This window comes from Salvelinus fontinalis, chromosome 26, assembly GCF_029448725.1.
Source record: "Salvelinus fontinalis isolate EN_2023a chromosome 26, ASM2944872v1, whole genome shotgun sequence".
NCBI lineage: Eukaryota > Metazoa > Chordata > Actinopteri > Salmoniformes > Salmonidae > Salvelinus > Salvelinus fontinalis.
This window is the reverse complement of record NC_074690.1, coordinates 26567535-26582746: the sequence shown is the minus strand read 5'-3', so window position 1 is coordinate 26582746 and position 15212 is coordinate 26567535. Positions and strand designations below refer to the sequence as shown.

The 15212-nt window shown below is 43.2% G+C and overlaps 1 protein-coding gene across 2 annotated transcripts in view; it reads right to left on the bottom strand.

Moving 5' to 3' along the window:
* Window positions 1–15212, bottom strand: part of LOC129824018 (tenascin-R-like) — a 163845-nt gene that overhangs the window by 27464 nt on the left and 121169 nt on the right. For both annotated transcript variants that reach the window (XM_055883286.1, XM_055883287.1), the window contains exons 14-15: window positions 11602–11721; window positions 10799–10942 (exon numbers count right to left, since the gene is read on the bottom strand). In XM_055883286.1, the coding sequence (XP_055739261.1) occupies window positions 10799–10942; window positions 11602–11721 (264 nt within the window). The remainder of the gene's footprint in view (window positions 1–10798; window positions 10943–11601; window positions 11722–15212) is intronic.

Here is a 15212-nt window from a genome sequence, read left to right as displayed (position 1 = left end):
GCAATAGGATTTGAAGTAATAGCCTACAAATATTTTAGCATCGTTTTGCGCTGCACTGAGACAAGCATGGGGGCTGGTCTTGATAAATCAATAAGATTTTTATTTTCACATAATCTCCGTTTGGGTATTGGTTAGACTAGAATTAGAAAATTAGGGTGCAGAAATGTTATGCTCTTAGTGTAACCTTTATTTAACTAGGCAAGTCAGTTAAGAACAAAGTCTTATTTACAAGGACAGCCTACTTCTTCCTCCCCATCGGGGAATTGAACCCCGGTCTCCCGCGTGCCCTGCCCGCAAGACACATGGATTCTTTTGCTAAATAACCTGTTGGGGATGGGGGCGCTGTTTAGACTATTTATGCTAATTTGGCTAATTTTTTAAACGGCTTCCCACAAAATCCTTGATCGTACAATATGCATATTATTATTATTATTGGATAGAAAACAGTCTATAGTTTCTATAGGAGTTGAAATTTTGTCTCTAAGTGGAACAGAGCCCATTCTACAGCAATTTCCCTGACATGGAGTCAGATTTGAGAAATGTTGGCCACTCTTCTGATGTCAGTTAAAAGGGCACTGTCGTTGCTATGACTATACGGACACTTCTTACGTCTTCCCCTGGATGCCTTTACGTGATGACGATTCCAACGGGGTCGATTGCGCGTTCACAGGCCCTACAAATGAAAAAACCCTGAAGCTAGTCATTCTTTGGGAGCTGCGTCATGAGCCTAGAGGACACCGGCGCGCACCTGTTCCAAGCGTTAGTTTAGCCTGTTATATTTCTCCGGTCATCTTTTCACTCGTTATAGGAGTTAAAAACATCATAAGGTAGTTAATTTAAAGCGTTTTATAGCAATTTATATCCGTTTAGTGCGATTTTGGGACATTTATTTTTGCAACGATGTGAAAAGTTGGGCACGCTTTTCAGTTCATCCCGAACGCAGTTGACATTTCCACATGGCAAGAGGACAGCTTTCCACCAAAAGACGATTTCTCCCAAGAAAGGATCCTTTGCCCAAGATACTGATGGAAGAACAGCTCAAGGTAGGACATTTTTATTATGATAAATCGTGTTTCTGTCGAAACATTTTAGTGGCTTAGGACGCCATGTTTTTTGACGTAGCTTCGCTTGGCGCAAACTGTATTGAAAAGTAAGGATAAATTAAAAAATGTAATAACGCAATTGTATTAAGAATTAAATTGTCTATCAATCCCTGTCCACCCTATATTTTTTAGTCACGTTTATGAGTATTTATGTATAAGAGTAGATCACTGTCTAAGTGGCGCAAGGACTTTTTCTTTACCAGCTTGTCTACATTTCACATTGTCTAACCATGATTTTGGTGGCTAAATATAAACATTTTCGATCAAACTGTATATGCATGTTGTAATGTGATGTTACAGGAGTGTCATCGGAAGAATTCTGAGAAGGTTAGTGAAAAAATTAATATCTTTTGGCGATGTTGACTTTTATCGCTCACTTTGGCTAGAATCAATGCTGGGCTGCTAATTGCTATGTGCTAAGCTAATATAACGATTTATTGTGTTTTCGCTGTAAGACACTTAGAAAATCTGAAATATTGTCTGTATTCACAGGATCTGTGTCTTTCGATTCGTGTATGCTGTGTATTTTTACGAAATGTTTGATGATTAGTAGTTAGGTAAACACGTTGCTCATTGTAATTATTCTAGTCCATTTGTGATGGTGGGTGCAATTGTAAACTATGCCATCTACCTGAAATATGCACTTTTTTCTAACAAAACCTATCCCATACCATAAATATGTTATCAGACTGTCATCTAATGAGTTTTTTTGTTGGTTAGGGGCTATAAATATCTTAGTTTAGCCGAATTGGTGATGGCTACTGGTGTTGGTGGACAAATAAAAGATGGTGGATTATGCTAATGTGTTTTTAGGTAATAGATGTACATCTTTACATATTGTGTCTTCCCTGTAAAACATTTTAAAAATCGGAAATGTTGACTGGATTCACAAGATCTGTGTCTTTCATTAGCTGTATTGGACTTTAATGTGTGAAAGTTAAATATTTTTAAAAAATATTTTTTTTGAATTTCGCGGCACTGGTTTTTCAGTGGGGGGGGGGGGTGTGCCGCTGGCGCCACGCTGATCCTAGACAGGATAACCTAGTACTGTACTGCCGACTGTCACGTTGTACAAGCGCCTTATTTTCCGTTCCATCCTAATGGAAACCCAGAGGGGTTTTTGTTTTTCTTGGAATAGAAACACCATAATATTAATCAAATTAATTAAGCAAGTACAAGATAAACGTTTGGACACAACTTCTCATTCCAGGATTTTTCTTTATCTTTACTTTTTTCTACATTGTAGAATAATAGTGAAGCCATCACAACTATGAAATAACACACAATCAGTTAAGAACAAATTCTTATTTACAAGGACAGTGTACTCCTTCCTCCCCATCGAGGAATTGAACCCCGGTCTCCTGCATCCCCGCATTCTCTAGTACAGACACTGCTCTCCCTTATGTAAGGAATTATGATAAAAATACTATTTTCAACATGCAGATGTTGATTTAGTTATGGATCCATAACGAATTACTATGGGAATAATTATCACTGATTTACAGAAATATTGGAACAAAGTTGTCTAATGAAAGCAAACAATTAGAGTCCTCCAATCCTCTTATGCTGTAGCCTACTCCCGACCGTCATGTTGTACAGCGCCATAGTTTCAATTCCATCCTAACAAAAACCCTGAGAGTTTCGTTTTTTGTTTTTCTCGGAAAAGAAACACCATGATATTAATTAAATTAAGTAAGCCAAATTTCTTAAAATCAATCCCATATACTATGTTATTGTAACAGTCCTGACCTGTTTTATGTTGTTTTTATGTGTTTATGGTCAGGGCATGTGTTTTGGGTGGGCAGTCTATGTTATTCGTTTCTATGTTGGTTTTGGTTTGCCTGGTATGGCTCTTGATTAGAGGCAGGTGGTTTGCATTTTCCTCTAATCAAGAGTCATATTTAGGTAGGGCAATTACACTGTTTGTTTGTGGGTGGTTGTCTCCTGTGTCTGTGTGATGTTACGCCACATGGGACTGTAGCGTTTGTTTGTAGTCGTGTACCTGTTCGTGCGTTCTTCAAGTTATATGTAAGTTCGTGTCCAGGTCTGTTTTCATCGTTTATTTGTTTTGTAGTTTATTCAAGTATAGTTCGTTTTCTGTCTACGTCGTCTTTGTCTATTTTGTTTATTTAATAAATCATTATGTGTTCAAACTTCGCTGCGCCTTGGTTCCCTCAATACTCCTCCTTCTCCGAAAATGGAGAGGAGGAGGAAAATCGTTACAGAACCACCCACCAACCCAGAGCCAAGCAGCGGAGTCAAAGGAGAAAGGGACAGGAGAAGAAGGAGCAATGGACATGGGACGATGTGTTGGATGGAAAGGGTGTCTACACATGGGAGGAGATCCTAGCTGGTAGAGATCGCCTCCCATGGGAACAGCTGGAGGCACTGCGGAGAGCAGAGGCTACCGGAGAGAGGAACCGGAGCTATGAGGGAACGCGTCTGGCACGGAAGCCGAAAAAGCCCGTGAGTAACTCCCAAAAATTTCTTGGGGGGGGGCTAAAGGGTAGTGGGCCAAGGGCAGGTAGGAGACCTGCGCCCACTTCCCGGGCTTACCGTGGAGAGCGGGAGTACGGGCAGGCGCCGTGTTACGCAGTAGAGCGCACGGTGTCTCCTGTACGAGTGCATAGCCCGGTGCGGGTTATTCCACCTCCCCGCACTGGGAGGGCTAGATTGGGCATTGAGCCAGGTGTCATGAGGCCGGCTCAACGCGTCTGGTCTCCAGTGCGTCTCCTCGGGCCGGCATACATGGCACCTGCCTTACGCATGGTTTCCCCGGTTCGCCTACATAGGCCGGTGCGGGTTATTCCACCTCCCCGCACTGGTCGGGCAACCGGGAGCATTCAACCAGGTAAGGTTGGGCAGGTTCAATGCTCAAGAGTGCCAGTACGCCTCCACGGTCCGGTATTTCCGGCACCACCTCCCCGCCCCAGCCTAGTACCTACAGTGTCTACACTATGCACTAGGCTACCAGTGCGTATCCTGAGCCCTGTTCCTCCTCCACGCACTCTCCCTGTGGTGCGTGTATTTAGCCCGGTGCCTCCAGTTCCGGGCCCACGCACTAAGCTACCAGTGCGTCTCCAGAGCCCTGTACACACTGTATATTCTCCCCCTACTAATCCTGATGTGCTTGTCCTCAGCCCGGCGTCACCAGTGCCGGTACCACGCATCAGGGATAGAGTAGGCTTTGAGAATACAGTGTGCCCTGTCCCTGCTCCCCGCACTAGTAGGAAGGTGCTTGTCATTAGCAGGGTGCCTCCAGTTCCGGCACCACGCACCAGGTCTACAGTGCGCCATATCCGGCCAGAGCCATCCGTCTCCCCAGCGCCATCTGAGCCATCCGTCTCCCCAGCGCCATCTGAGCCATCCGTCTCTCCAGCGCCATCTGAGCCATCCGTCTCCCCAGCGCCATCTGAGCCATCCGTCTGCCAGGAGCCTGCAAAGCCGCCCGTCTGCCATGAGCCTGCAAAGCCGCCCGTCTGCCATGTGCCTACAGAGCCGTCAGCCAGACAGGAGCCGCTAGAGCCATCAGCCAGACAGGAGCCGCTAGAGCCGTCAGACAGACAGGATCTGCCAGAGCCGCCAACCAGACAGGATCTGCCAGAGCCGCCAACCAGACAGGATCTGCCAGAGCCGCCAACCAGACAGGATCTGCCAGAGCCGCCAACCAGACAGGATCTGCCAGAGCCGCCAGCGAGCCATGAGCAGCCAGAGCCGTCAGTGAGCCATGAGCAGCCAGAGCCGTCAGTGAGCCATGAGCAGCCAGAGCCGTCAGTGAGCCATGAGCAGCCAGAGCCGTCAGAGCGCCATGAGCGTCGAGAGCCGTCAGCCTGCCATGAGCGTCGAGAGCCGTCAGTCTGCCATGAGCGTCGAGAGCCGTCAGCCAGCATGGACCTGCCAGAGCCGTCCAAACAGGACCTGCCAGAGTCCTTCAGCCGGGATCTGCCCCTTGTCCCGGTGTTGCCCCTTGTCCCGGTGCTGCCCCTTGTCCCGGTGCTGCCCCTTGTCCCGGTGCTGCCCCTTGTCCCGGTGCTGCCCCTTGTCCCGGTGCTGCCCCTTGTCCCGGTGCTGCCCCTTGTCCCGGTGCTGCCCCTTGTCCCGGTGCTGCCCCTTGTCCCGGTGCTGCCCCTTATTCCAGTGATGGTCCTTATCCTGGTGCTGCCCCTTGTTCTGGTGCTGCCCCTTGTCCCGGTGCTACCCCTTGTCCCGGTGCTGCCCTTTGTCCCGGTGCTGGCCGTTTATTTAGGGGAAAGTGGTTTTAGGGTGGTCATTAGAAGGGGTAGACAGAAGAGGGGAGTGACTAAGGTGGTAAGGGGACAGCGTCCTGAGCCGGAACCACCACCGTGGTCAACTGCCCACCCGGACCCTCCCCTGGACTTTGTGCTTGTGCGCCCGGCGTGCGCATCTTGAGGGGGGGGTACTGTAACAGTCCTGACCTGTTTTATGTTGTTTTTATGTGTTTATGGTCAGGGCATGTGTTTTGGGTGGGCAGTCTATGTTATTCGTTTCTATGTTGGTTTTGGTTTGCCTGGTATGGCTCTTGATTAGAGGCAGGTGGTTTGCATTTTCCTCTAATCAAGAGTCATATTTAGGTAGGGCAATTACACTGTTTGTTTGTGGGTGGTTGTCTCCTGTGTCTGTGTGATGTTACGCCACATGGGACTGTAGCGTTTGTTTGTAGTCGTGTACCTGTTCGTGCGTTCTTCAAGTTATATGTAAGTTCGTGTCCAGGTCTGTTTTCATCGTTTATTTGTTTTGTAGTTTATTCAAGTATAGTTCGTTTTCTGTCTACGTCGTCTTTGTCTATTTTGTTTATTTAATGAATCATTATGTGTTCAAACTTCGCTGCGCCTTGGTTCCCTCAATACTCCTCCTTCTCCGAAAATGGAGAGGAGGAGGAAAATCGTTACAGTTATTACAAAAAAGGTTTTAAATTATCTGGTAATGCCAATATGGAAGACTATCAAATGCTTCTCAAAGATGCCCTCTGGAGGGTCAAACTAGCACTAACTTGAATTAACAGAAAAACTGGCTGACAATTAAATAACGTGCCACAGAATGCTGCAGCAGCCCACAAGGTGTGCTACAGTATGACGCAACTTTTAATGGAGGAATCACTGTAATAAGTTGCATGGATGGACTCTGTTTGGAATAATAGTGTTTAACGGGAATATTTAATGACTACCTTATCTCCACACCCCACACATACATTTATCTGTAAGGTCCCTCAGTCGAGCAGTGAATTTCAAACACAGATTCAACCACAAAGATCAGGGAGGTTTTCCAATGCCTCGCAAAGGGCATCTATTGGTAGATGGGTAAAATAAAAGCAGACGTTGAATATCCCTTTGAGCATGGTGAAGTAATTCATTACATTTTGCATGGTGTATCAATACAGGCAGTCTTAACAAAGATACAGATGTCCTTCCGAACTCAGTTGCCGGAGTGGAAGGAAACCACTCAGGGATTTCACCATGAAGCCAATGGTTATTTTAAACAGTTACAGAGTTTGATGGCTTTGATAGGAGAAAACTGAGGATGGATCAACAACATTCTAGTTACTCCACAATACTAACTTAAATGACAGGGTGAAAAGAAGGAAGCCTGTCCGTGATAATAATATCCCAAAACATGCATCCTGTTTGCAATAAGGGACTAAAGGAAAACTGCAAAAATGTGGCAAAGAAATTAACTTCATGTCCTGAATGCAAAGCGTTTTGTTTGGGGCAAATCCAACACAACACACCACTGAATACTACTCTTCATATTTTCAAGCATGGCTGTGGCTGCATCATGTTATGGCTACGCTTGTCATCGGAAAGGAATAGGGATTTTTTAATTTTTTATATAAAAATAAATGGAGCTAAGCGCAGGCAAAATCCTAGAGGAAAATGTGTTTCAGTCTGCTTTCCAACAGACACTGGGAGACAAATTCACCTTTCAACAGGACAATAGCCTAAAACACAAGGCCAAATATATACAGGAGTTGCTTACAAAAACAACATTGAATGCTCCTGAGGGGCCTAGTTACAGTTTTGACTAAAATCGGCTTGAAAATCTATGGTAAAACTTGAAAATGGCTGTATAGCAATGATCAACAACTATCTTGACAGAGCTTGATCGACGTTAACAAGAATAATATTTAAATATTGTACAATCCAGGTGTGGAAAGCTCTTAGATACTTGTATTGTATTGACTAGGGGTATGAATACTTACAGTTGAAGTCGGAAGTTTACATACACTTAGGTTGGAGTCATTAAAACTTGTTTTTCAACCATTCCACAAATGTCTTGTTAACAAACTATAGTTTTGGCAAGTCAGTTAGGACATCTACTTTGTGTATGACACAAGTACATTTCCAACAATTGTTTACAGACATATTATTTAACTTATAATTCAATATATCACAATTCCAGTGGGTCAGAAGTCTACATAAACTAAGTTGACTGTGCCTTTAAACAGCTTGGAAAATTCCAGAAAATTATGTCATGGCTTTAGAAGCTTCTGAAAGGCTAATTGACATAATTTGAGTCAATTGGAGGTGTACCTGTGGATGTATTTCGAGGCCTACCTTCAAACTCAGTGCTTCTTCGCTTGACATCAAGGGAAAATCAAAAGAAATCAGCCAAGACCTCAGCAAAAAATTGTAGACCTCCACAAGTCTGGTTCATCCTTGGGAGTAATTTCCAAATGCCTGAAGGTACCACGTTAATCTGTACACAAGTACCCAACAATAGTATGCAAGTATAAACACCATGGGACCACGCAGCCGTCATACCGCTCAGTAAGGAGACGCGTTCTGTCTCCTAGAGATGAACGTACTTTGGTGCGAAAAGTGCAAATCAATCCCAGAACAACAGCAAAGGACCTTGTGACGATGCTGGAGGAAACAGGTACAGAAGTATCTATATCCACAGTAAAACGAGTCCTATATCAACATAACCTGAAAGGCCGCTCAGCAAGGAAGAAGCTACTGCTCCAAAACCACCATAAAAAATCCAGACTACAGTTTGCAACTGCACATGGGGACAAAGATTGTACTTTTTGGAGATATGTCCTCTGGTCTGATGAAACAAAAATAGAACTGTTTGGCCATAATTACCATCGTTATGTTTGGAGGAAAAAGGGGGAGGCTTGCAAGCCGAAGAACACCATCCCAACCGTGAACCACGGGGGTGGCAGCATCATGTTGTGGGGTTGCTTTGCTGCAGGAGGGACTGGTGCACTTCACAAAATAGATGGCATCATGAGGTAGGAAAATTATGTGGATATATTGAAGCAACATCTCAAGACATTAGTCAGGAAGTTAAAGCTTGGTCGGAAATGGGTCTTCCAAATGGACAATGACCCCAAGCATACTTCCAAAGTTGTGGCAAAATGGCTAAAGAGCAACAAAGTCAAGGTATTGGAGTGGCCATCACAGAGCCCTGACCTCAATCCCATAGAAGATTTGTGGGCAGAACTGAAAAAGCATGTGCGAGCAAGGAGGCCTACAAACATGACTCAGTACTACCAGCTCTGTTAGGAGGAATGGGTCAAAATTCACCTAATTTATTGTGGGAAGCTTGTGGAAGGCTACCCGAAACGTTTGACCCAAGTTAAACAATTTAAAGGCAATGCTACCAAATACTAATTTAGTGTATGTAAACTTCTGACCCGCTGGAAAGGTGATTAAAGAAATATAATCTGAAATAAATCATTCTCTTTTCTTTTATTCTGACATTTCACATTCTTAAAATAAGGTGGTGATCCTAACTGACCTAAAACAGTTAATTTTTACTTATATTAAATGTCTGGAATTGTGAAAAACTGAGTTTAAATACACTGCTCAAAAAAAAAAGGGAACACTAAAATAACACATCCTAGTTCTGAATGAATGAAATATTCTTATTAAATACTTTTTTCTTTACATAGTTGAATGTGCTGACAACAAAATCACACAAAAATTATCAATGGAAATCAAATTTATCAACCCATGGAGGTCTGGATTTGGAGTCACACTCAAAATTAAAGTGGAAAACCACACTACAGGCTGATCCAACTTTGATGTAATGTCCTTAAAACAAGTCAGAATGAGGCTCAGTAGTGTGTGTGGCCTCCACGTGCCTGTATGACCTCCCTACAATGCCTGGGCATGCTCCTGATGAGGTGGCGGATGGTCTCCTGAGGGATCTCCTCCCAGACCTGGACTAAAGCATCGCCAACTCCTGGACAGTCTGTGGTGCAACGTGGCGTTGGTGGATGGAGCGAGACATGATGTCCCAGATGTGCTCAATTGGATTCAGGTCTGGGGAACGGGCGGGCCAGTCCATAGCATCAATGCCTTCTTCTTGCAGGAACTGCTGACACACTCCAGCCACATGAGGTCTAGCATTGTCTTGCATTAGGAGGAACCCAGGGCCAACCGCACCAGCATATGGTCTCACAAGGGGTCTGAGGATCTCATCTCGGTACCTAATGGCAGTCAGGCTACCTCTGGCGAGCCCATGTAGGGCTGTGCGGCCCCCCAAAGAAATGCCACCCCACACCATGACTGACCCACCGCCACACCGGTCATGCTGGAGGATGTTGCAGGCAGCAGAACGTTCTCCGCGGCGTCTCCAGACTGTCACGTCTGTCACATGTGCTCAGTGTGAACCTGCTTTCATCTGTGAAGAGCACTGGGCGCCAGTGGCAAATTTGCCAATCTTGGTGTTCTCTGGCAAATGCCAAACTTCCTGCTCGGTGTTGGGCTGTAAGCACAACCCCCACCTGTGGACGTCGGGCCCTCATACCACCCTCATGGAGTCAGTTTCTGACCGTTTGAGCAGACACATGCACATTTGTGGCCTGCTGGAGGTCATTTTGCAGGGCTCTGGCAGTGCTCCTCCTTGCACAAAGGCGGAGGTAGCGGCCCTGCTGCTGGGTTGTTGCCCTCCTACGGCCTCCTCCACGTCTCCTGATGTACTGGCCTGTCTCCTGGTAGCGCCTCCATGCTCTGGACACTACGCTGACAGACACAGCAAACTTTCTTGCCACAGCTCGCATTGATGTGCCATCCTGGATGAGCTGCACTACCTGAGACACTTGTGTGGGTTGTAGACTCTGTCTCATGCTACCACTAGAGTGAAAGCACCGCCGGCATTCAAAAGTGACCAAAAACATCAGCCAGGAAGCATAGGAACTGAGAAGTGGTCTGTGGTCACCACCTGCAGAACCACTCCTTTATTGGGGGTGTCTTGCTAATTGCCTATAATTTACATCTGTTGTCTATTCCATTTGCACAACAGCATGTGACATTTATTGTCAATCAGTGTTGCTTCCTAAGTGGACAGTTTGATTTCACAGAAGTGTGATTGACTTGGAGTTACATTGTGTTGTTTAAGTGTTCCCTTTATTTTTTTGAGCAGTGTTCATTTGGCTAAGGTGTAGGTAAACTTCCAAATTCAACTGTATGTAAATTAAATATTTCTGTTTTTAATTTGAAATACGTTTGCAAAAATGTTTCAAAACATGTTTTCACTTTGTCATTATGGGGTATTATGAGTGTTATGAGTTGTATTCAGGCTATAACAGAATACAATTTGGAATAAGTCAAGGGGTATAAATATTTTCTGAAGGCACTGTATATGTACAGTAGCTGCTCTTAGTCTGTGTGGGTTGCTTCTGAACAGGTGGGAGGTAAGTAACTAAGCAAGTAAAGTAACTAACATACGTGTTTCAAAGTTGGCGATGACGGTTCCACTGGTCAAGGGTCCCTTGGTGGCGTAGAGGGCTACAGAGTAAGTGGTGCTGGGCTTGAGTTTACTAAGCTGGTGGTCCTGTTTCACACCTTCCACCAGGAAGGTATTAGCTGTCACTGCAAGAGTAGGAGGAACACAAATACATATTAGATTAAGAGAATATATGAGATAGTAAACAAACCTGACTTTTATGATTACATTAAACAATTTGGAGTCTTAATTATTAATGTATAGCGGTTGCCTTGGATATGCATGCTCGCGGTCAGGGCTGGTAGATTGCGGTTCCTATGGGTGTTACATGTTTAAATCCATTTAGCTCAAATTCATGATTCCTTATTTGTTTGCACGACTAAACTTTGTACAATAAATCTAAATAAATTGCCTGTTTAAAAAATGGCTTGCTGTAGCCTCAGAAATACCAGGATCCATGTCGATGGTGAAAAATAATAGGTTAACAAAAATGTTCAGCCATGATTTCATTGCCTGGCTCAGTAAATTAGAAAGGACACCTAATGAACACACCAAAGAGTCAATAGAACACATTGGCAAGAGGTTGCTGAAGAACCATAATTTGTGGCCATATTGATGAAAGCTGCATCGACTAGCAAGCGGATGTCTGAGCTGATTTCCAAGTAGCTGTGCAACACTTTCCTCTGAGAGCCGACTTGGCAGGAGTCCAGTCCAGCTGGTCTCACTCTACAGACTCAGGGTGCTCTGCACGCTCCACCCCTGTAGCGGAGAAACGTGGCTGTGAGAAGACAATAAATCCACCTACCCTGGTTGCAGGTGAGGGTGAACACGTAGTTGTCAACGCTGGACAGAGGAGGGTTCCACCGGAGTAAAGCTCCTTGTGGGGTAATGTTGAGGGCTGTTAGTTCCATTGGCATGTCCATCGCTATATCAAAGAAAGAGATGAAAGTAGTGTATGGCTCAGAGAGGGTACCAAGATGGCCCCATCACTTTCCAAAATGTAATCAACTGTATGTTCCAATTTGCAGACCACCATGTGGACTATATACTCTGCGGATTGAGGCTAATTTATAATGACTCTCTTCTCCAGTGAGATCACAATTTTTGCTAGTATAACTTTAAATCAAAGACAAATTATACAGTCAAATGTTCTGTACAGTACACAGAAGAAGAGTTCTTAAAAGCTTTTATTTCAGACTCCCTACCTACCGGAAAACCAAGAGAGAGTAGGAATTTAATTACACGTTTAACTTAGTGTTTTAACCTCCAAGTTTTCATATGGATTTTTGGCTTAACAGAAAAAGTATAGAGAATACAGAAATAAACAGCTTGCCTTGAAAGGACTTGAATCAACCGTTAATTCACCATACCCTCATGTCTGGGAAATGGCTAAGATTATATCTAGGAACTTTAGTCACACTGCTTGTGAATGAAAGGTGTTTGATTACACTCATTACTTAAATTACAAAAATATTTAATTTAATCTAATTAAAGCTGCCAAATTGAAGTGAAATAAAATTGAATTAGATTAGATTTGAATAAAAACAATAATTGTATTTCTGTAACTGTTGATTGTCCTATTTGAAACTAATGAATATATGTCAAAACAAATTATATATATAAAAAATATATATTAGATTGAATAAAGTGTGTAATGATGTGTGGGGATGTCAGTAGCACCACTACTGAGTAGGGATGTGTTTGTGACTAGTTGGTACTGGATGAACCTTTAAAGATGATGGAGAAGGATGGAAGCGGAATGCCAGAAATCGGGTGCAAAAGAGGTGGTAGATTTATTAACAAAAATTGTTACAAAAATAAATAATTCATGTATAAGATGTATAAATAAATATATTTCCGGGAAAATGAAAATGACAAAAGAAAGCTTAATCAGAATAAAGTACAAATAAACTGAAAAACGGGTAGGCTAAACATCCGGAAGTATAGAGTAAATGCTATAAACTATGAGGTTGGAATAATACTGTGAAATTGTGATGATAATGCCCTTTAGCGTAAGAGATGTTTGAAAAGACCGCATTAAATTTCCACCTGTTTGGTTGTATGGAGTTTTGTTCTGCCTGTCACCAGGCGGTAGATTAGTTAATAGGCTAATAAGAAAGAGAGTTCCTAACCTCTGCCAATAACAGCTAGTTTTCAGTTTTCTCCTCCCCACTCAGACCACTACCAGACAGTCTATGCAAAAATTATTCTTTGAGAAATTGCTCTTTGCTAAGAAGCTATTTTGTTTCTTTTTGACAATTTTAATTGAAAACGATCACAGTAAGGTACTTATTTGTGTTAATTTATTTTCCACTTTGATGGCAAACTTTCTGTTCTGATAAAATTCACATCCAGATATTCTCGTTTTTCCCAAATTTGTTTATTTCAGACCCCTTCTGTATGGAATGTTGATGCTGTCTTAAAGCCCCATGGAGAATTTGCATTTTATTTATTAAATCATCACTGTATGTCTAATAAATCCCTTTGTGTGTATATTTCATGAAAATAACTCCAAATATACAGTACAAGTCACAAGTTTAGACACACCTACTCATTCCTACTCATTCCAGGTTTTTTGTTATTTTTACTATTTTCTACATTGTAGAATAATAGTGAAGACATCAACACTGAGGTAGTCTTCTGGAATACATTTCAATTAACAGGTGAGCCAATCAGTTGTTGTGACAAGGTAGGGTTGGTATACAGAAGATAGCCCTATTTGGTAAAAGACCAAGTCCATATTAAGGCAAGAACAGCTCAAATAAGCAAAGAGAAACGACAGTCAATCATTTATTCAAGACATGAAGGTCAGTCAATCCGGAAAGTTTCAAGACATTTCTTCATGTGCAGTCGCAAAAACCATCAAACGCTATGATGAAAATGGCTCTCATGAGGACTGCCACTGGAAAGGAAGACCCAGAGTTACCTCTGCTGCAAAGGATAAGGTCATTAGAGTTACCAGCCTCAGAAATTATACCCAAATAAATGCTTCACAGGGTTCAAGTAACAGACATATCTCAACATCAACTATTTTGAGGCGACTGTGTGAATCAGGCCTTCATGGTTGAATTGCTGCAAAGAAATGGTGCGGCAGGTAGCCTAGTGGTTAGAGCGTTGGACTAGTAACTAAAAGGTTGCAAGATTGAATCCCTGAGCTGTTAAGGTAAAAATCTGTCATTCTGCCCCTGAACAAGGCAGTTAACACACTGTTTCTAGGCTGTCATTGAAAATAAGAATTTGTTCTTAACTTGCCTAGTTAAATTTAAAAAACACTCATTGGTGAGTTTTCGTTCCAACCGCTCTGTCTTTGTGAGACGCAGAGTAGGTGAACGGATGATCTACGCATGTGTGATTCCCACGTGAGGTGTGGGGGTGCTTTTCTGGTGACACTGTCAGTGATTTATTTAGAATTCAAGGCATGGCTACCACAGGATTCTGCAGCGATACGCCATCCCATCTGGTTTTCGCTTAGTGGGACTATCACACCACCAGGCTGTGTAAGGGCTATTTGACCAAGAAAGAGAGTGATGGAGTGATGCATCTGATGACCTGGCCTCCACAATCACCTGATCTCTACCCAATTGAGATGGTTTGGGATGAATTGGAATGAATTGGACCGCAGAGTGAAGGAAAAGCAGCCAACAAGTGCTCAGCATATGTGGGAACTACTTCAAGACTGTTGGAAAAGCATTCCAGGTGAAGCTGGTTGAGAGAATGCCAAGAGTGTGCAATGCTGTCATCAAGGCAAAGGGTGGCTACTTTGAAGAATCTCAAATATAACACCTTTTTGGTTACTACATGATTCCATATGTGTTATTTCATAGTTTTGATGTCTTCACTATTATTCTACAATGTAGAAAATAATAAAAATAAAGAAACACCCTTGAATGAGTAGGTTTTGACTGAGCCTCCTTTTGCCATTGAAATTCTCATTCTCATGATGACACAAATTGTAATATATTTACATACCCACGGCCCTGATTGGCAGATAGGATCGTCTAGGCTCTAGAGCCTACCCCGCTTACCCCTTTAAAGTATGAGGATACATATTCAAATAAAAGATGTCTGGTCATTGGTCAGAATAATCAGATGAGATTGTGATGTCATGCTGTGGGCCAAAACCATCCCACCTGAAAAGGCTGAAAATCCAGGCGTTGATTTCAAAAAGCTCTTACACTAAACAGGTATGTTATTTCATGTTATTTCAACCTCATATTGTGGAAATATCATAAACAAACATGGTTTCGTGGTATCCAATTGTTAGTAATTACTATCTTGTCTCATCGCTACAACTCCCGTATCGGCAGAGACGAAGGTCGAAAGCCATGCGTCCTCCGAAACACAACCCAACCAAGCCGCACTGCTTCTTAACACAGCGCGCATCCAATCCGGAAGCCAGCCGCACCAGTGTGTCAG